The sequence below is a fragment of the Piliocolobus tephrosceles genome, chromosome 12, assembly GCF_002776525.5.
Source record: "Piliocolobus tephrosceles isolate RC106 chromosome 12, ASM277652v3, whole genome shotgun sequence".
In the NCBI taxonomy this organism is placed as follows: Eukaryota; Metazoa; Chordata; class Mammalia; order Primates; family Cercopithecidae; genus Piliocolobus; species Piliocolobus tephrosceles.
In genome coordinates this window covers 56,516,529-56,539,015 of record NC_045445.1, presented here as the reverse complement: position 1 = coordinate 56,539,015, position 22,487 = coordinate 56,516,529, and the positions used below count along the sequence as shown (strand labels likewise).

The window sequence follows — 22,487 nt, the reverse complement described above, 5'->3', positions numbered from 1 at the left end:
TTTTTTTTTTTTTGAGGCGGAGTCTCGCTCTGTCGCCCGGACTGGAGTGCAGTGGCCGGATCTCAGCTCACTGCAAGCTCCGCCTCCCGGGTTTTTTATGCCATTCTCCTGCCTCAGCCTCCGGAGTAGCTGGGACTACAGGCGCCCGCCACCTCGCCCGGCTAGTTTTTGTATTTTTAGTAGAGACGGGGTTTCACCGTGTTAGCCAGGATGGTCTCGATCTCCTGACCTCGTGATCCGCCCGTCTCGGCCTCCCAAAGTGCTGGGATTACAGGCTTGAGCCACCGCGCCCGGCCCAGCCCATATTTCTTATATCTATCCCCTACTTTCCATTTGCAGTGCTGTTCTGCTAGCTTCCCAGATGTTCTCCCTATGTCTAATCTCTCATCTCTCCAAATTATCCTTCTCCTGTTGCCAAACTAGATTCCTAAAAACAGGTAAGGTTATGTTACTCCTCTGCTTAAAATTATTGATTACTCATCACCTACAAAGGAAACTTGAAAATATTAACATGGATTTCATTCCTTTTCAGGCTTATCCCCTCTATAGTTCCCTGCTTATGCAAACTACCTTATCCCAGAATAGTCACAGTTCCTTGACAGTTCTAGATACATTGAGACCTTTGCTCATACTATTCTCATTGCCTGGAGTGTCTTCTCTCTGGATAGAAAAGTCCTTTCCATACCTCAAGATGGAATTTGGAAGTTACTTCCATGGGAAACTTCCTAATGATTCCAAAGTCAGGCCTTTCTATGTGGAATTTATTTTACCACATGCTTTTTTTCAAAACACACACACACACACACACACACACACAAACACACAAAACAAACAAACAAAAACCAGAGCAGGAGCGGTGGCTCATGCCTGTAATCCCAGCACTTTGGGAGGCTGGAGCGGGTGGATCACAAGGTCAGGAGTTTGGGACCCATGTGGCCAACATAGTGAAACCCCGTCTCTACTAAAAATACAAAAAATTCGCTGGACGTGGTGGCGGGCGCCTGTAATCCCAGCTACTCGGGAGACTGAGGCAGGAGAATCACTTGAATCTGGGAGGCGGAGGTTGCAGTGAGCCTAGAACATGCCACTGCACTCCAGCCTGGGCGACAGTGTAAGACTTCGTCTCAAAAAACAAAAAACAAAAACAAAACAGAGGAAGCAAGCTATGGGCTAAACATGCTGGTTTGAAACATAATTTTGTGTTGCGGTGGTATAGGGGAGGGTACCCCTTTCAAATCCTGAATCCACCACATACTATCTAGATGGCAATGAAAAAGTTAGTTGGTCTCCCTGAGGCTAATTTCATCATGTATAAAATGTAGTTAATCATAGCATATATAGGCCATTGCGGGGGTTAAATAAGACAAAGCTTGTTAAGCATTTAGTTCCGTGCCTGCTTCCTTGTAAGAGTTCAATAAACATTAGTTTCTGCTACTGAGGCTCTGCTGTTATTTATCTGTCTCCTAACACTAGTTTATAAATTCAGTGAGGGTTAGGAACCATGTCTTATCACTTTACTTTCTTTTTCTCTATTTAATCCCTAGCAGTTTCTTATATATTATCACAACATGATAAATGATGCTGAGAACTGAGTGTGAGGTAGGGCTTGGGGTAGGACCTTATCTAATTAACATCTGTGTATGCCTACTATGAATATGAAATAATAATACATTCCAAAATATACACATCAATCTCAAAAATGTTTAACCATAACTCCTGGATTCCGGTAAACACAACTATATGGCAATCTTGATAGTTATGTATTGCCTAACACCTGTTATTTTTTAACTGCCTTTGATTCTGTGTAACATTCTCAATAATTTATCAAATGTACTTTAATTGGTTATTTACATACTGCATACTCTTCTCCTTAGTAGGAACTAGCAAATAAACTTACTATCATTTAGATCATATTCTATGCTTCATTTAAATTAGTCTGAGGGTTTTTGGTTGTTGTTAGTGTGTATGTATGTGTTTTAATTTAGGTACCATTTTTTACGCCTTAAGGAAAGGAAATCTAATCTACCACTTATTTGTTTAAACCTTGTCAATGACTTACATTTTGGACAAGAAAAAGTTTTAAATGCTTAATAGATCTATAGAATATGGTTCCTGCTTACCTCAGGAACCGTCTCCTTCCTCACTCCCACTTAACTCCGTAGTCTCTAGTATTCTAGGCCTTTTTCCTCTTCTTTGTGTTCCTAGAATATTTAATATCCTTCCAAGCCTTCCCTCATACTACCACAATGCTCCTTCTGGCTCTTACCATCCAGGTTTGAGTTTTAATGCGTCATCTTTCAAGCAGCATTTCCAGACTCATAACCTACCCCGTCCCCCCAAGTCTATTAAGTCTCCCAAATATACATTCTTATAGCAACTTAAGCTTTGCAGTCACACTTTTCTTTTTTTTGTCTTGAGACAGTCTCACTCTGTTGCCCAGGCTTGAGTGCAGTGGCCCGATCTCGGCTCACTGCAAGCTCCACCTCCCGGGTTCACACCATTCTCCTGCCTCAGCCTCCTGAGTAGCTGGGACTACAGGCGCCCGCCACCATGCCCGGCTAATTTTTTTGTATTTTTAGTAGAGACGGGGTTTCACCATGTTAGCCAGTATGGTCTCCATCTCCTGACCTCGTGTTCCGCCTGCCTTGGCCTACCAAAGTGCTGGGATTACAGGCATGAGCCACCGTGCCAAGCCTGCAGTCACACTTTTCAAATTGCAATTTAAAAAATGTTTTGTATTTGTTTAATGTATATTTTCCCCACTCAACTGGCATCTCCTTGGAAAGCAGTAACCTTGTCTGAATATTCACTACTCTGTCATCAGCACCTAGAAGATACCTGGCACATAGTAGGCATTTAATCAATATGTTTGAATAAATGAGTGAAGAAATCACTCTGCTGGTTGACTAAGGATGCAAAGCTAAACCCTGTCTTCAAAGGAAGGATAAAAAGACAGACACATAAAAGACACAAGAGAGTGAATAAAGAAAGTGGGTAGAGAAAATTAAGAGTGCTGAGTGTACTTCTTATCTCTAATAACTACCACATTTGTGACTTTAACAGGAGGCTTATTTAAAAGCATTTTATTTATCCTAGCTGACTCAGACCATTTATGGGAAAGTGGGGTCATTGCAAAATGTTTTCATCTTTCTGGTAGCATAATTACCACCTCTATGTTAAAAACTGATGACTTTGGCTCAAAATCCTCACCACTGACTATACTATCTTTGTTATATTATTTAAATGTCCTATGCCTCAATTTTATTTCTTTTGTTTTTATTTTTTTATTTTAACAGAAAATCTACTCTTTGGGTAGTGAGAGAGCACTAAGAAAATGGCTACTCCAATGGGGCAGAAGGTAAAAAAGAGAAGCAGGGGTACTTGACATACTCCAGATAGTACAAATCTGGTGATTCTGGTCCCCAGAAGGGATTATGGACTGATATGATTTGCCTGTGTCCCCACCCAAATCTCATCTTGAATTGTAGTTCCCATAATCCCCACGTGTCATGGGAGGGACCCATTGGGAAATGATTGGATCATGGGGGCAGTTTCCTCCATGCTGTTTTCATGATAGTGAGTTGTCATGAGATCTGATGGTTTTATAAGTGTCTGGCATTTCCCCTGCTGGCACTCATTCCCTCCCCTGCCACCCTGTGAAGAGGTGCCTTCCGCCATGATTGTAAGTTTCCTGAGGCCTCCCCAGCCATGTGAGACTGTGAGTCAATTCAACCTCTTTCCTTTATAAATTACCCAGTCTCGGGTATTTCTTCATACCAGCGTGAGAACAGACTAATACGTGGACCTAGCCCCACATTGGGTGTCAGAGTAACGAAAGAGGTGCAAGAGTGAGTGACTGATTCTCCTCTAGAAGGTTTGGGGGGAGGCTGTCCTGCTGGGCTGCCACCAGGAAAGTTGCTACTCACTTCTGTCCTGGCCTGGTCCTGACTGAGTCCTCACCCAAACTGCTCTGATGGGTGGGAGTAATCATGGCCGTGCCTCAGTTTTATAATCTGATTTTTTTTTTTTTTTTTTTTGAAACTGAGTTTCGCTTGTTGCCCAGGCTGGAGTGCAATGGTGCAATCTCAGCTCACTGCAACCTCCATCTCCCGGGTTCAAGCAATTCTCGTGCCTCAGCCTCACAAGTAGCTGAGATGACAGGTGTGCACCATCACGCCTGGCTAATTTTGTATTTTTAGTAGAGATGGGGTTTTGCCATGTTGGTCAGGCTGGTGTCTAACTCCTGACCTCAGGTGATCTGCCCGCCTCGGCCTCCCAAAGTGCTGGGATTACAAGTGTTAGCCACCGCACCCGGCCTATAATCAGATTTTTAACAGGATTTTTTAGTCTATGTCTTGAACTATTTTAAAGTATTATGTTGAACCCAAATGAAAATTAATACATGCATTCCATATTATCCTTGTTAATGTTTCATATTTGTAAATACTTGTCAATGTGTATTCATCACATAATGTGTGGTTTGTAAGGAAATTTCACATATTTTAATATTATTTTTAAAGTACATTTCTTTGAAATGTTAATAATTTCTAACTAAAAATTACCCAAACTAAATGGAAAAATTCATGTTTTGTTTTTAGCATTAAGAGGAATCTTTCCTGACAGGTTTTGAAAAGTGGAAATGCCGTCTATATTTTAATTGATTGTATATTTGTGACTTCCTTTTATTTAAATGGGTAATTATGCCAGGTTGTTAACTAAAGCTTGTGTGAAGGTTAAGTGGATCTCAAGTTGATTTTTCCACGTTCTTCAATCCAGCAGTAATGATATTTAACATTTCAGGCTTTTAAAATGAAAATTATAAGTAACTAATGTACTACCTATGAAGATGAAAAATTGTAGCAGCTGATTTGACTCAAGTATCTATGAGCTGTATAAACTCTTCATTCCCCAGTGCTCTGCTAATGCTTATTCTAGTTCTAATGGAACAAGTTTTTTTGTGGTAACGATTACTCCTTACATCAAAATTAAGTAAAATGATAAACAGTTTTCTACACATAACATTGATGAAGTGATCCTATTTTGCCAATAGGATCAGTTAGAGGGCAAGGGGGTATAACACCTGCCTTCAGCTACCTGAAATAGTCAAAACCAATATAAATGTACATTAAAGTATAAAGAAAATAACTTACTCTCTATTTGGGTGTAAGCCTATGGAGGAATTACAACTGTCTCAGGTTGAATTTTATTTTTTTATTTTTATTTTTTATTTTTTTGAGATGGAGTCTTGCTGTGTCTCCTGGGCTGGAGTGCAGTGGCCGGATCTCAGCTCACTGCAAGCTCCGCCTCCCGGGTTCACGCCATTCTCCTGCCTCAGCCTCCGGAGTAGCTGGGACTACGGGCGCCCGCCACCTCGCCCGGCTAGTTTTTTGTATTTTTAGTAGAGATGGGGTTTCACCGTGTTAGCCAGGATGGTCTCGATCTCCTGACCTCATGATCTGCCCGTCTCGGCCTCCCAAAGTGCTGGGATTACAGGCTTGAGCCACCGCGCCCGGCCTCAGGTTGAATTTTAAGTCCATACTGTTAGTATATTACTAAGGAATATAATCTAGAAATTCATATATGGTCACACAAAAACATAGGTGATAAAAGCTTTAAGAGAATTCTATATAGTACATAAATACCCAAGTAATTCTGATTACTGTTTCCCTAGGTGAAATTTTCAAATGAGTTAATATAAAAATGCTTTGTGGGCTGGGTGCAGTGGCTCGCGCCTGTAATCCCAGCACTGGGAGGCCTGGGCAGGCAGATCACTTGAGGTCAGGAAGGAGTTCGAGACTAACCTAACCAACATGATGAAACCCCATCTCTACTAAAAATAAAGAAATTAGCTGGGCATGGTGCTGGGCACCTGTAATCCCAGCTACATGGGAGGCTGAGGCAAGAGAATCACCGGAACCTGTGAGGCAGAGGTTGCAGTGAGCTGAGATCATGCCACTGCACTCCAGCATGGGTGATAGAATGAGACTCTGTCTCAAAAGAAAAAAGGAAATAAAAATGCTTTGTGGGACTTAGGATAAATGTTTTATAAATTAACTTTCCAGATTCATGACTGAGACCAAACTGATTTCACATTAATAACATTTTCAAAACATTAGCATTTTACCTTGCAGTGTTTTAAAATGCTGCACACATTTTAGTTTATAAACCCGCAAAAAACACTTCTGTTAGGGAGAAGATGATGTGATTTTAGCTTAGAGTTATCTTGAATAACTTCATGCTTGAAAAATCAGAAATATTTGTCTTTGTAGAACAAGGAATTTGGAAGGGGACTAGTAAAAGGAAAATTGCATTGAATTTCTTATTTTCCTCTCATACTTGACAAGTTTATATGTATTAGATATGTCCCACTTCACCGCCATAAGGTTATATTTATTTTAGGTTATAAATTACTCTGAATTACCTTCATCTTGGAAGGTCCATTGTTTTCCCAGGGTTCTTCTCTTTAAATATTTCAAGGACTTCCAAAGTTGCTTAAACAGATGGGAAGAGGTCACTCTACATTTCGATCCTGGAATAGTCTAATCATCCTCCCCAGAGTGCCCTGTGCTTTGAAGCTTTTCTAGTTGTTGTCACTCTCTCCTGTAGCACCAAATGCCAGGAAATCTGGATATTCAGGAGCAAATGCCCTTTGGCTGCTGATCTTACCATTGCCTTCAGTAGTTTCTCAGGGAACTGTGTTAGGAGAGGTTCTAGCATTCGTTATATAGTGTGTCCATAACCAGCTTTCCCATATCACCCTAAATATGGCCATAGACTTCTCCCTCAGTGCTGCCAAAACACAACTAAGGGCAGGCTGCCTGACCCAGTCACACCAATCATAATGGTCTACAATAGACTTTCTTAAGTCTCAGTTATATTCAATCTTAACCCCAAGTAAGGAGTAACAGTAACCCAGGTCAAATCTCTACTGATGAGACAACCTTTCTTTTCCTTCTCCATAGACAGGGTCCTGTTAAAGATATACCCACTTTATAAAAGGAAATCTACAGGTAGATGTAAAGATACCTTGTATCTCTACGACATGAAAATGTCATTCTGTTTCTAGAATCAAAGCTGCCTGTAAGCCACCAAATAGCCTCGTTGTTTTTTTTGTTTTTTTGTTTTCTTGTTTCTTTTGAGATGGAGCCTCACTCTGTCTCTGTCGCTCAGGCTGGAGTGCAGTGGCATGATCTCGGCTCACTGCAACCTCTGCCTCCCAGGTCCAAGCCATTCTCCTGCCTTAGCCTCCCGAGTAGCTGGGATTACAGGTAACCTCCACCACACTCTGCTATTTTTTGTATTTTTAGGAAAGATGGAGTTTCACCACATCCAGGTTGATCTCGAACTCCTGACCTTAAGCGATCCACCTGCCTTGGCCTCCCAAAGCGCTGGGATTACACACGTGAGCCACTGTGCCCGGGCAAGTAGCCTTTCATGAAATACATTTTATAGTAAGTTAATTTTTTTTGTGAGGCATCCCACTTACATACATTTAACTCTTATTTATAGTGGATATGGTGGTAGATGGGCCCAGATACTCAGAAGGCTGAGATGAGAGGATTGCTTGAGCCGGGAAGTTCTGGGCTATAATGTGTCAGGCTGATTGGCATTCACACTAAGGTCCACATTAATATGGTGACCTTTCAGTAACGGGGGACCACCAGGTTGCTTAAGCAGGGGTTACCTAGCCCAGGTCAGAAACAAAGGAGGTAAAAACTCTCGTGCCGATCAGTAGTGGGATTGCACCTGTGAATAGCCACCACACGCCAGCCTTGGCAACATAACAAGATTCTGTCTCTTAGAAAAAAATAAAAAATAAAAAGACTTATTTTCTTTAAACCGTATTTTTTTTTTTTTTTTTTTGAGACGGAGTCTCGCTCTGTCCCCCTGGCTGGTGTGCAGTGGCGCAATCTTGGCTCACTGCAAGCTCCCCCTCCCGGGTTTACGCCATTCTCCTGCCTCAGCCTCCCGAGTAGCTGGGACTACAGGCGCCTGCCACCTCGCCCGGCTAGTTTTTTGTATTTTTAGTAGAGACGGGGTTTCACCGTGGTCTTGATCTCCTGACCTTGTGATCCGCCTGCCTCGGCCTCCCAAAGTGCTGGGATTACAGGCGTGAGCCACTGCGCCCAGCCTAAACCGTATTGTTAATTTCTATTCTCTAATATAGGAGCTAAACAAAATGACCAGTTTTAAATTTTATCTATTGTATTAGGGTTCTCCAGAGAAAAAGAATATATATATATACACACACACACACAGACACACACACAGACACACACACATACACACACACATGGAGACTGAGACATCTCGTCATCTAACTTCCAACCCTCTTCATGCTAAAAAACCAGGAAAACTGATGGTATAGTTCCAATACAAATCCCCAGGTCTGAGAACCAGGGGAGCCATTTGTTTATGCTCCAGTTGCAGTCCCTTGGCACAAAAAGCAGGAGTGTCAATGTCCCAGGGCAAGAGAAGATGGACGTCTCAGCTCCAGAAGAGAGAGAGAATTCACCCTTCTCCACTTCTGTGTTCTGTCTTGGCCCTCAACGAATTAGATCATTTCCCACCCACATTGAGCAGGGTGATCTTCTTTTTTCAGTCTATTGATTCACATGCAAATTCTTCCAGAAACACCCTCACAGGCACACCCAGAGACAGTGTTTCACCAGCTATCTGGATGTCCTTTAACCCAGTCAAATTGACATAAAATTAACCATTACATCTACTAAAATATCTACTAGAGTAACATTCAGGTCTAAAGACACAAACTTAATTTAGGCTGACCATCATTCTACTGATAAACATATTCACTATTACATATATAGCTTTAAAATAAATATGATTGAAGCCAACCTTGTTATTAAAATGTATTTAAGACGTTCAGATTGATGAAATGAGGGAATTAAAATGCGTTCTCAAATACAGTTAAATAGTACTGCAAAAATATTCTCAGTTAAATGAGTTTTGCTGTGAAATTGATTTATCTTAAGATTCATAAAAGGGATTTCAGGTTTTTAAGTACTCAAGTCAACCCATGACCCAGCCTTCAGTGAGGTCATTCTATGCAGTGTTAGAATGAGCCTCTACTCCTTCAATAAATATTTCTTAAGAACTGTATAGCTTACTGGTTAAGAACATGGTTTCTGGTGGCACACTCGGTTTATTTCCATTTTTGTGACATACTAGCTGTGTGACCTTATGCAGTTATTATTATTATTATTATTATTTTTATCTCAGAAAGCTGTTGTGAAGATTAAATGAGTTAATCCATGGGAAGTCTTCCACAGCGGCTCACACAATTTATTTTTTAAAAAGGTTAGGTACAGTTACATTGTCATTACTGTTGATTCTCATTTCTTTTGTTACCGCTACTATTCCTTCTATGTGCCAGGCACACGTCTAGGTGTTGATGAGTCAGTGATCAATTAGAGAAGGTCTACTTTCGTGGACCATATTTTTAAGTAGGGAAAGGTATGCAATAAACAGATTGAAATAAGGAATAAGAAAAATAGACAAAAGAGATAATGTCAGATAGTGATTAAGTTCTCAAATGAAATAAAATAGGCCAGAGTAACAGTGATGGGGATGGATATTTTAGATTGGATGGTTGGGGCAAGCCTCTATGAGGAAGTGGCATTTAAGCTGAGACTGAATGGCTTGGTGGGAAAGAAACAGTCTAGGCAGAGAGAATAACAAGTGCAAAGGTCCTGAGCTGTCTGTGACCTTGTTATGTCCAAGGAACAGAAAGGAGGTTGATGTAGCCAGGCATAGTACTTTAAAGGGAGGATGGCATGAGTTTACATTGCAGGGATGGGTAGAGGACAGATCATATAGAGCCTTATAAATCATGGGAAAGACTTTGGATTTTCTTCCAAGTGTTGTAGAAAGTTATTAGAGGGTTTTCAGAGAGGAATTTACATTTGAAATATCAACAGGTATCATTTTTGTAAAAATTCAAGTAGAGATGATATGTAGATAGTTGATTATAAAAAGTGTGTGTCTCAGGGGAGAGATTGGGTAGGAGAGATATAAATTTGGGCATCATCAATATAGATGATATTTAAAGCTTTCACGTGCATCCGTGTGAAGAGACCACCAAACAGGCTTTGTGTAAGCAACAAGGCTGTTTATTTCACCTGGGTGTAGGCGGGCTGTCTGAAAAGAGAGTCAGCGAAGGGAGATAGGGGTGGGGCCATTTTATAGGATTTGGGTAGGTAAAGGAAAATTACAGTCAAAGGGGGTTCTCTGGTGGGCAAGGGTAGGGGTCACAGGGTGCTCAGTCGGGGAGCTTTTGAGCCAGGAAAAGGAATTTCACAAGGTAATGTCATCAGTTAAGGCAGGAACAGGCCATTTTCACTTCTTTTGTGGTGGAATGTCATCAGTTAGGGCAGGAACAGGCGTCTGGATGTGTACCTGCAGGTCACAGGGGATATGATGGCTTAGCTTTGGCTCAGATGCCTGACAAAAGCTATGTGAATTGCTGAAATCCACTAGACAGAGAATGCAGATAGAGGGCTCAGGACCAAACCCTCTACTCTAACATTTTATAGAAGTTGCCAGAAGAGTCCAGGCACGGTGGCTCACGCCTGTAATCCCAGCACATTGGGTGACCCAGGTGGGTGGATCACCTGAGGTCAGGAGTTCAAGACCAGCCTGGCCAACATGGTGAAACCCCATCTCTACTAAAAATACAAAAATTAGCTGGATGTGGTGGGCTGTGCCTGTAATCCCAGCTACTTGGGAGGCTGAGGCAGTAGAATCGCTTGAACCCAGGAGGTGGAGGTCGCAGTGAGCTGAGATCACGCCACTGCACTTCAGCCTGGGTGACAGAGTAAGACTCCATCTCAAAAAAACAACAAAACAAAGAAAAAAAAAAAAGTTACCAGAGGAGAGGAAGTGAGAAAGAAAACTTCATTTCTGTGTCACAGAAATTAAGAGAAGTAGCTAAATGTGTCATATGCTGCTGAGACCTAAAAAGAAAAATAAAGGAGTGAATATTGGATTTTGTCACATGAAGGTCACTATTATTGTAAACAATACATTTCTATATGAAAAGAACTAGGTGTCATGCCATGGATTATTACATTGTCTGCGTTGTAACCCTAAATGGATAGCTGCCTTTTGCCTAGCTCCCACAACTGTAAAATTTGAATGGTAATATTGCTCTGCCTTTTTGAAAAGGTTGTTATGAAGAATATGGGATATAATGGAAGGAAATGTATATAATAAGTGATAAAGTCTTATACACATGCAAATTGATGGTGGTAGAATTATTGTACTATTGGATTATAAACTTCTTCAGGGTAAAGATTAAGGCTTTAATGATCATTCTATCGACCACAATGCTTAGCATGATACCATCCCAGTATCTTGTGTTTAATGACTGCTCAAAAAACAAAATAAAAATTTCCCATATGAAGCCAGGTGTGGTGGCATACATCTGTAGTCCCAGCTACTTGAAAGGCTAAGGCGGGAGGCTAAGGCTTGAGCCTGGGAGTTCGAGGCTGCAGTGAGCTAGGATCGTGCCACTGCACTCCAGCCTGAGTAACAGAGCAAGATCCTGTCTCTAAAAAATAATGCAGATAATTTAAAATAAATGGTAAGTTTTTAAAATTTCCACATTAAATACAGGGATGATATGGAGTGATGTCCACTTCTTTTCTTACCTGCAGTCCCATGTAGGATTTGGTGACATGGTTGCAATTGTGAAAAATTTCAGTGCTGACTCACCAGCCATCTATCCCTTTTACAAAGTAATCTCTTTGAAGATAAGTGAAGGATTTAGAGATTGGACTGCTTTCCATTTGTTATTTTGAAGATAAACCAGTCTCAGAATTTTTCAGATTTCCTCACTTGGGTACAGAGACAATTTCTGAAACCAGTTTTTGTTCTATAAGAACAAATTTATGAAATTTGGTATCACTACATGGACATGTTTTAGCTGGTGAAAAATTGTGTTATGATAAATGGGGAACATACACATTTTCCCTTTTTTGTTATCTTTGGCTTTTTCTCTATGTTGTACAGATGTTGAGTTTTCTGCAATATACAAACAGTTTAGTAATTTGCATTGCAAATAGATTACAAGTAAGTGACCTTTGCAAAGTGTTTCTGCCTAGCAAGTCCCTGGAATGAATCTATTTTATTTAGGGAAGAGAGGCTAGAAAACAGAAATGTCACTTTCATTCTTTGCTAAAAAATGAAGAGTCTTCTTTCTGCTATGCTTAAATATGATGCTAAACATTTTCTTAAAAACCAATATATATATGATGACAGTCTCAAAGGTAAAAATCAGAATGTTTTTATATGTGAAGCATTACATACCCTTTCATTGCTAAAAAGAAAGTAGAGTCTGTCAGAAATGTGTTTGTTCTTTCGGGTCTATTGACATAAAAATGGGCTTGAGGATTGAAAGATTTAATGTCACTTGTCAGCATGAAAGGGGCTGTTGTGTTGTTAATGTGAATGCTAATACTTATGTAGCATAAAAAAAAACATAGGAAGTGGGCATCTCACTTTTAAAATCATGGTGTATTCCATAAGTGTCAGCTGCAAAGTAACTTTCCAGAAATGGTCTGATTTCCCCATTGACTTTCATTATAGAACTAGAGCTGTGTTCCCATGGAAAATAAATTTGGCCCCAGGTTATAATAAAACACAGTGAAGAATTCAGAAAATCTTATAAAGTCAAGTTTTTCAAGGCACAATTATCAGTACTTGATAAAATAATAGTACCACAAAATATTAATACACTATAGTAGATCTTAAAATAGTATGCCCCAGACTGCACCATTATTTTTCTATACAATTCCAAGTCAATTAGTTTTCCATCTAAAGAAATTTTACTTCTGTGATCATTATTAATTTTTAATGGATTTAACTCTAATTTTAAACTGTTGATTTTGTTTCCTTTCTTCTTTATGGTTAGTCCACTTACCTTTTTCTAAAACATTCTTATCCATAACAATCAAAAGTTACTAGCCATAGAAGAAAGACCAGGAGGAAATGCTCCAAAATGTTCACAATATTTGTTTCTGAGTGGGAAATTTTAGTTGATTTAAGTTTTTAATTTCTAAGTTGTAAAAAGGGTCATTTATATCTTCTATAATCAGAAAAAAATGTATTATAATTTCTTTCTATAAGTATAAATTTATATATAGTGAGATATCTTTAGTAGGACACATTTATATATTTCGTTCATTTTATGATTTGGTAATGGTGGTTGTTAAAATCATTTATTCCTTCAAAAATTTTTTAAAACTGGTAAAATTAGTTTCTGGAGATAATAGCTTCTACTTAATTTTCTAAAACATACTACTCAAAGTGTGGGCCTGGACCAGGAGCATCAGCATCACCTGGAAATTAGTTAGAAATGATAATTCTTAGGCCCCTGATCTGGGGCCCCAGCAAACAGCTATTTGTGTTTTAACAAGCCCTTTGAGCGATTAAGGTTCTAAAGGTACAGAAAATTCTCTCTAGAGTTACAGCAAATTTTCTTTACCTCTCTCTCCTTCTCCCTCTCCCTCTGTGTCTCTCTCTCCCTCTCCTCTTCATCCTCTCTTCTCTCTCCCCCGTTCCCTCCTTCTCCCTCTTCCTCCTTTCTTGCCAGGCCACTTTCTTTTCTTTATAGAGGAAAAGCAGTTTCTCTTCTCACCCAGTGCTGGGTTTGTGGCTGAGACCTCTAAAACAAAAGACAGATTAACAAGAGGAAAACTTACGGATTTATTTAATATAAATTTCATGTGACACAGGAGCCCTCAGAAATGAAGACCAAAAGAAATAGGGAAACTTGTATATTTGTATGATTAGGTTTGATGAAGAGTGGACAGTGGGGAAATATAATTGGACAAAGGGGGTATGATCTAATGGTAATGAGCTGGGGGGACTTAGCAAGGCATATTTGTTCAGATTCTTCTCTGTGTCCATATGTCTCCAGAGATAAGGACATTCTTTTCCTTCAGGTATAGGAAGAGCAGCTCTGAAATGAGGGTCTTATAACCTACTTCAGAGGCAGTTAAGAGAATTATTTTCTTGTGCTTCAGGAGAAAAGGATTAGAAGAAGATCAGAGAGATCTTCCTGCTTTTGCTGATTTCTCAAATGCCAAGGTGCTATATTTTGGGGAAGTGTATCTTGAACCCCATCACCTTCTTCCTTCTCTCTCTTCCTTGTGTGGGTTATGCATATATGTATACACACACACATATATAACACTCATATGCAGAATTCACTATCACCTCTTTTTTTTTTTTTTGAGACGGAGTCTCACACTGTTGCCGGGGCTGGAGTGCTGGGGCACAATCTTGGCTCAGCACAACCTCCACGTCCCGAGTTCAAGCGATTTTCCTGCCTCAGCCTCTCAAGTAGCTGGGACTACAGGCGCATGTCATCATGCCCGGCTAATTTTTTTGTATTTTTAGTAGAGACGGGGTTTCACTATGTTGGCCAGGCTGGTCTCAAACTCCTGACCTTGTGATCTGCTCACCTCAGCCTCCCAAAGTGCTGGGATTACAGGCGTGAGCCACCACACCCGGCCTCACTATAACCTCTATCTCTATTTATATAGAGATATATATTAAAAGATAAAAAAATATATATATATATAATTTTTTCTTTAAGTTTTTTGTCACTGTTTGTTTTCTACCTTACTCATAAAAATATATGAGGCCATTTTCTGGTATTTATGCCTATATGCTTTTATTTAGCAAACATTTTCTAACAAATATGTTCCGTGTGGTTACATATTGAATAGTTCTGCCTAATTTAAAGATCTTCAAGTCTCACTAACCAATATAATGACTCTAGTAAGTTATTTTGGGCTAAAATGTGTCTTCCCCCAAATTCATATGTTAAAGTCCTAACCACCCTGTACCTCAGAATGTGACTATATTTGATCATAGGGACTTTAAGGAAGTAATTAAGTTAAAATGAGCTGATGAGTGTGGGCCCTAATCCAATATGTCTAATGTAAGAAGAAGCGATTAGGATACAGACAGAGGAACGACTATGGAGAGACCTCAGAAGAAATTAAACCCACTAGACCCTGATCTCAGACTTCTAGCCTCCAGAATTGTGAGAAAATCAGTTTCTGTTGTTTAAGCCACCTAATCTGTAGTATTTTACCATGGCAGCCCTAACAAACTAATAATGCACAAGTATTTGTGCATTACTAATATATTTATAGAAGTGATGATTTAATTCAATCTTAACATCTAGTGATTGCATTTAAAAGGTACTGTTGGGTCATGTTCCTTAACAAAAAGCTACAGCTTTACGAAGAGTGCCAGAGAACAGTATGAAAAACTCTCCACCATGCACAACAACATGATGAAGCTCTATGAGAATCTCGGAGAATACTTCATTTTTGACTCAAAGACAGTGAGCATAGAAGAGTTCTTTGGTGATCTCAACAACTTCCGAACTTTGTTTTTGGTGAGTAATACATCTTAAAGCATTGCAAGTCCTGTTGCTTATATTTCTGAATGTCTTCCTTCTATTGTTGTTATATGTTCCTATTGACTATATTGATTTCTTTTTTTTTTTGAGACAGAGTCTCGCTCTGTCGCCCAGGCTGGAGTGCAGTGGCCGGATCTCAGCTCACTGCAAGCTCCGCCGCCTGGGTTTACTCCATTCTCCTGCCTCAGCCTCCCGAGTAGCTGGGACTACAGGCACCCACCACCTCGCGAGGCTAGTTTTTTTTTGTACTTTTTAGTAGAGACAGGGTTTCACTGTATTAGCCAGGATGGTCTCAATCTCCTGACCTCGTGATCTGCCCGTCTCGGCCTCCCAAAGTGCTGGGATTACAGGCTTGAGCCACCGCGCCCGGCCGACTATATTGATTTCATGTGACAGTTTTTTAACAAGAATTGACAGATATTTTATACCTGTGACATGGATAAAAATTAAGTTATAAGTCATGGCTGGCTTAACATAATGCGGACCTCAATGAATCATCTTCAATGTTAGGTATACATGGGAAATGTTTTACTGACATTTTATAGGAAATGAATGAATTGGTACTTAAATAACCCCAATTTTTATATAGCATAATATAATTTTACGTACCTTAAAAATTAATATCTAGAACTTTTCACATTATAAATTCAAATGCTGTGATTTATAAACAAGTTTCTTTCACAGCCTAAATGAGAAACTGATTTTGAATTGGACTTTGTAAATAACTTTGAATACCTAACGTTTCTTTCACAATGTGGATTCTTGTTTTAAACTGGAACTCTTGAGGATCACAGTAAATATTAGCATTAATTGGGGGTGGCAATTAGGGTACAAGTTATGATGCTAAAAGGAATCAAAGACTTTGCTATATAAATGCTGTGGAAATACACCTCCTCTGCATCCAACAAAGGAGTAGCAGGAAGAACACAGACTCTGATTGTAATAGTAACAGAAAGATATGTACAATAGTTGATCTCAAACAGATAAAGGTGTATATATGTGTGTGTGTGTGTATATATATATTTAAAAAAAAATTTTTTTTTGATATGGAGTCTTGCTCTGTTGCCCAGGCTGAAGTGCAGTGGTGCGATCTCGGCTCATTGCAACCTCTGCCTCCCAGGTTCAAGCGATTCTCCTGCCTCAGCCTCCCAAGTAGCTGGGATTACAGGCACATGCCACCACACCCAGCTAATTTTTGTATTTTTAGTAGAGACGAGGTTTCACCATGTTGGCCAGGCTGGTCTCGAACTCCTGACCTCAAGTGATCCACCTACTTCAACCTCCCGAAGTGTTGGGATTACAGGCGTGAGGACCTCTAGCAATAATCCCCAGCAGGAAGATCAGTTAACAAACAAATTCATTCTAGTGTGAGGTATGCTTTTATTCCCAAAGCAGTACTTTCTTTGTCAATGCTGTTGCCCTGTGAAATCATTTGATTTTGGTGTGACTTCATCTGTGAGATATGAATATGCTTGTGGAAATCAAATTGCTTTCATCTCCTAACCCAGGGCCTATAACCCAGAGCACACCCCAAAAGTTAAACAAGCAGCTTTGGTCATAGAAGTTAATCCACAAACTTCCAGAAGTATGATCATATGTCTTCTTTTTTGCTGAAAATATTAGTTGATTTTGGTCTTTGACCCTTCATAGAGACACATACTTTGTAGCTAACCCATAACTAGTAGAATGTGTTCTACTGGCAGTGAGAAGAGGGCTAAGAGAAAGTGATCAAATCATTTTCAAAACTTAAAAGCTGATTATATGCTATGAACACATAAGAGCACAGGTTATATCTACTTGGATTATTTTCAAAAAGGAAAAAATTTACATTAAAATGAATGAGGAAACAGAAAATACACTTTAGTTGACACACTGAAATGATAAATTCAATAATGTTTTTTGTAACAATGTCTGTGGGTGAATGGATATATAAGAATATATATGTGGCCAGGCACAGTGGCTCACACCTGTAATCCCAGCACTTTGGGAGGCCGAGGTGGGTGGATCACCTGAGGTCAGGAGTTTGAGACCAGCCTGGCCAACATGGCAAAACCCTGTCTCTACTAATAATACAAAAATTAGCCGGGCATGGTGGCGGGCACCTGTAATCCCAGCTACTTCAGAGGCTGAGGCAGGAGAATCGCTTGAACTTGGGAGGCGAAGGTTGTAGTGAGCCGCTGGAGACAGAGTGAGGCTGTCCCAAAATAAATAAATAAATAAAAGACTATATATGTAAAATATATAAGAATAAATATAATTAATATTGTTAATCTCCATTTAGATCCTAAAACACTGTCATATTATGTTTTCCCTTACCTCCCCAATACTCAGACACAGAGTGGTAGATGGTGTACTTCCCCACCATGTTGCAGCATTCTTTTAATGATAATTCTAGTGTTACAGCCTGTGTGTACTCATATTAGCCAGATGCCTAGAAGGCTAAGAACTCTACTTGTATCACTTCTCAGTCATAACTTGTTTTTTAAAAATGTCAGAATATTATTAAGGAGACCTGATTTTGTGTCCTGGTACTGCCACGAAAAAGCTGTGTGACTTTGAGTAAGTCATTTATCCTTTCTCGCTATCCATTTCTGTCTGTCTTTTGTAAAATGAAATAGTTAAAGGATTGATCTCTAAGAATTCTATTCCCTGTTAGTAGTCTGAGTCACGCTCGGAATTTCAGAGATGGCAGAGTCATATATATTACATACATATGTAGGATATGTTTTATGTCTTTCTGCTGACTTCACTGTAGCTTGAGTACAGAGTAAGAATTTTCATATATTGTTACTGAATGTAAATAATTTGATATTCTTGTGTCGTTTCATGTCCATTTAAGTTAATTTCTTGAGAACCTGTTAAGATTGACCTTCAATGGCTGGGCACGGTGGCTCAAGCCTGTAATCCCAGCACTTTGGGAGGCCGAGACGGGCAGATCACGAGGTCAGGAGATCGAGATCATCCTGGCTAACACGGTGAAACCCAGTCTCTACTAAAAATACAAAAAAAAAACTAGCCGGGTGAGGTGGCGGGTGCCTGTAGTCCCAGCTACTCGGGAGGCTGAGGCAGGAGAATGGCGTAAACCCGGGAGGCGGAGCTTGCAGTGAGCTGAGATCCGGCCATTGCACTCCAGCCTGGGTGACAGAGTGAGACTCCGCCTCAAAAAAAAAAAAAAAAAAGATTGACCTTCAAAACAAGTAATGAGATCCTAAATGTGTCAACCAATCTGAAACACTTACATAATGCACTCCTGGCCAGCCATTGCTATGTTTGCCTTATATAACAGTACTGCTACCACTTCTATCTACAAATCTTTATCAACTTGCTGCCATGAAAATTAGGTGTACAATATATTAACTGTTTTGAACGTGGATGGGTCATATAACCTCTCTGGGCATTTGTTTCTTTATCTATAAAAGATGGAAAATAGCAGGGTGTGGTGGCTTATGCCTGTAATCCCGGCACTTTGGGAGGCGTAGGTGGGTGGATCACATGAGGTCAGGAGTTCAAGACCAGCCTGCCCAACATGGAGAAACCCCGTCTCTACTAAAAATACAAAAATTAGCCAGAGTGGTGGTGCATGCCTGTAATCCCAGCCACTCGGGAGGCTGAGGCAGGAGAATCACTTGAACCCGGGAGGCGGAGGTTGCGGTGAGCTGAGATCGCGCCATTGCACTCCAGCCTAGGCAAAAAGAGCAAAACTCCACCTCAAAAAAAAAAAAAAAAAAAAACCAAAAGAAAGAAAGACGGAAAATAATTTAAGCCAAGTCTTCCTCACTACTATGTGAAAAGACCTTGAAACCTATGGTATACAAATGTAGAATATTATTAGCCATTCTCTGACCATCCTTTCCATTAATTATTGAAAACTAACTTGATTTTGGTAATGCTCTGGTTCACAGAAAAAGGAAGAGAATGGTTTCTCTCTATCCATGAGTGGAGACAGATAAACAAATGCAATATAATATGATAAGTGCTGCCATAGAAGTATGTTAAGGTGTGCTAATAACATAAAGGAGGAACTGCCTAACTCTGCCTGTGTTGGCCAGAGAGGCCTTGATAGAAAAAGTGACATTAGGGCAGAGTCTTGAAAAATCCATCGGCGTTTGACAAGCAGACTTTGACAAGCAGGTTTAAGGTTTTTATACCTGACCTTTAAGTCGAAGACTCCTAAATCAACATCACCAACTTCAGTCAATCATTTGTGCTCACCATGTTCCTGTTTCATAGTGAACTTAAAGTGATTTCACTCTCCCAGGGGAGGGAAGAACCCTGAAAGACTGGCAAAAATTGTAATCGCCAGAAGTTCCCATTTTCTTAGTGCTTTGTGTGTTTGGCCTCAGGGTTCTTAACACTAAAAGCATATTGGACTATAGATGGAAGCAATAAAATACCAGTAGTGCTGAGAAGAAAATAAGAGTTCTGATTCATGTGCTACCAAAAATTACTTCCAAATGAGCTCAGAGTTTCATCTTGGGAGATCTATTTGGCATGTGTAGCATAAACAAAATGCACATACCAAAAATCTTCCTCAGATAGAGATATCCTCTAAAAGATGGGGCAAATAGAAATAAAAGAAGTTAGGCCAGGCGCGGTGGCTCAAGCCTGTAATCCCAGCACTTTCGGAGGCCGAGATGGGCGGATCACGAGGTCAGGAGATCGAGACCATCCTGGCTAACACGGTGAAACCCCGTCTCTACTAAAAAATGCAAAAAACTAGCCGGGCGAGGTGACGGCGCCTGTAGTCCCAGCTACTAGGAGGCTGAGGCAGGAGAATGGCATAAACCCGGGAGGCGGAGCTTGCAGTGAGCTGAGAACCGGCCACTTTACTCCAGCCCGGGCGACAGAGCGAGACTCTGTCTCAAAAAAAATAAAAAATAAAAAATAAAAAAAATAAAAGAAGTTGACATTATGGATTAAGACTTTTTTCAAAGTAATCAATTCAAATGAATGAAAGCAGAATTGGATAATGTCTATGGAATACTTCTCTATTACTTAATATTCATATTCTATATTACTCAGCTAATGAGGATATTAAAGGCATTCCAGATGAATGTACAATATATTGGTATCAAAATCTATATAATTGGAAACATTTCTAAATTCAGAATTAAGACCCTTTCTAGTTAGTTTCTCAGAGATTTCGTGAGTTTAAAGAACAGCATACCGGCCAGGTATGGTGGCTCAAGCCTGTAATCCCAGAACTTTGGGAGGCCGAGGCGGGCGGATCATGACGTCAGGAGATCAAGACCATCCTGGCTAACACGGTGAAACCACAACTCTACTAAAAATACAAAAAAAAAAAAAAAAAAAAATTAGCCAGGCGTGGTGGTGGGCACCTGTAGTCCCAGCTACTTGGGAGGCTGAGGCAGGAGAATGGCGTGAACCTGGAAAGTGGAGCTTGCAGTGAGCCAAGACGTGCCACTGCACTCCAGCCTGGGAGACAGAACGAGACTCCGTCTCAAAAAAAAAAAAAACAAAACCAAAAACAAAACAGCATGCAATATAGACAAAATTAATAACTCCTAAATTTAAGTTGAATATTTTGTGGAAGAAAATCAAATTCCATGATACACAATGGAGACTCAGGAGGGTTTTGGGGTAGGAGGGGTATGGATAATGAGAAAAATTATTTAATGAGTATGATGTATATTATTTGGGTGATGGATACCCTAAAAGCTCTGACTTCACCACTGTGCAATCCATGCATGTAACAAAATTGCACTGGTACCTCATAATGTATACAAACAAACAAATCAAATTCCATATTTATGAAATATCTAAACATCTTTTTTGCTTATTCTCCTTTATATGCTTCAGTCATTCTGCTAGTTCAAACAGTTGACTGCACAAATAGTCTTTTTTTTCTTTTGAGATATTTTGAATAGAATATTCAAAATCAGTGAACCGTATATGTTTCACCACCATGCAGTATCTTGCTTAGGCATAAAAATTAATTTCAGCTGTTGGGAAAGTGTTCGAGGCAAGTATTATACTTCAATAACTTTCATAGCTCCAAATAAATTATAGAAAATACTTCTTTTCTGTTTTAAATCTGTCAGTTTCCTGCTGCTTCTGTGTGTTTTTGTTTTGTTTTTTTAAAGAACAATATGTTACCCAGGCACTCAATAAATATTTGTTGTGTGTGTGTCCTCATTCTGTACCTCATTTACTAGAAATATAGGAATAAGGCTTTGCAGAATTATTAGATTCATTGACGTCACTTGAAAATGTTACCGTTGCTATTAATCATGCTAGCCAATTTCCCCTCAGCGAAATCAGTATGTGCTACTGTTCATTTGATAAACTTTGGAACAGCTCCTAAATGAGCATTAAAATAGCTAAGTGTTAAGATACTAAATGATATCAAGTAATCGTAGCGTTTTATGCCATTGTTCAGGCTTGCTGCTTCTACTTCCCAGACTGACTGACTGATTGAGGTTTGCTCTGTTTGCTGTTTCCCAGGCTGGAGTGTAGTGGCATGATCATAGCTCACTGTATCCTCAAACTCCTGGGCAAAAGTGATCCTCCCACCTCATCCTCCTGAGTAACTAGGACTACAGGCATGCATCACCATGCCTGGCTAAATTTTTAATTTTTAATAGAGATGAGGTCTCGCTATATTGCCCAGGCTAGTCTTGTATTCCTGGCCTCAAGCATTCCTCCTGCCTCGACCTCCCAAAATGCTGGAATTACATGCATGAGCCACTTTGCCTGACCCTAGATAACTTTTGAATCCATCTGTTTCTCTCCAAGCCCACTGATACTATTTGAGTTCCTGGCTTCAGCCATCTCTCGTCTGGACTATAATAATGACCTCCTGACTGGTATCTGTGTCTTCTTCTCATACCCATTTCCATTTCCTAATCCATTTACCCCATTTTAGTGAGAATAACATTAAAAACAAAAGAAACCAAACAAGATAACCTTAGTTTCCTGACTTAAGATTCTTTCACAACTTCCCTGTGGCGTCAGGATAAAGCTGAGCTTTTTTTGTTGTTGTTGTTGTTGGAGACGGAGTCTTGCTCTG

The 22,487-nt window shown here is 39.9% G+C and overlaps 1 protein-coding gene across 6 annotated transcripts in view; it reads left to right on the top strand.

The window, feature by feature from the left end:
• Positions 1 to 22,487, top strand: part of DIAPH2 (diaphanous related formin 2) — a 927,958-nt gene that overhangs the window by 649,863 nt on the left and 255,608 nt on the right. For all 6 annotated transcript variants that reach the window (XM_026452159.2, XM_026452160.2, XM_026452157.2 and 3 more), the window contains one exon: positions 15,269 to 15,433. In XM_026452159.2, the coding sequence (XP_026307944.1) occupies positions 15,269 to 15,433 (165 nt within the window). The remainder of the gene's footprint in view (positions 1 to 15,268; positions 15,434 to 22,487) is intronic.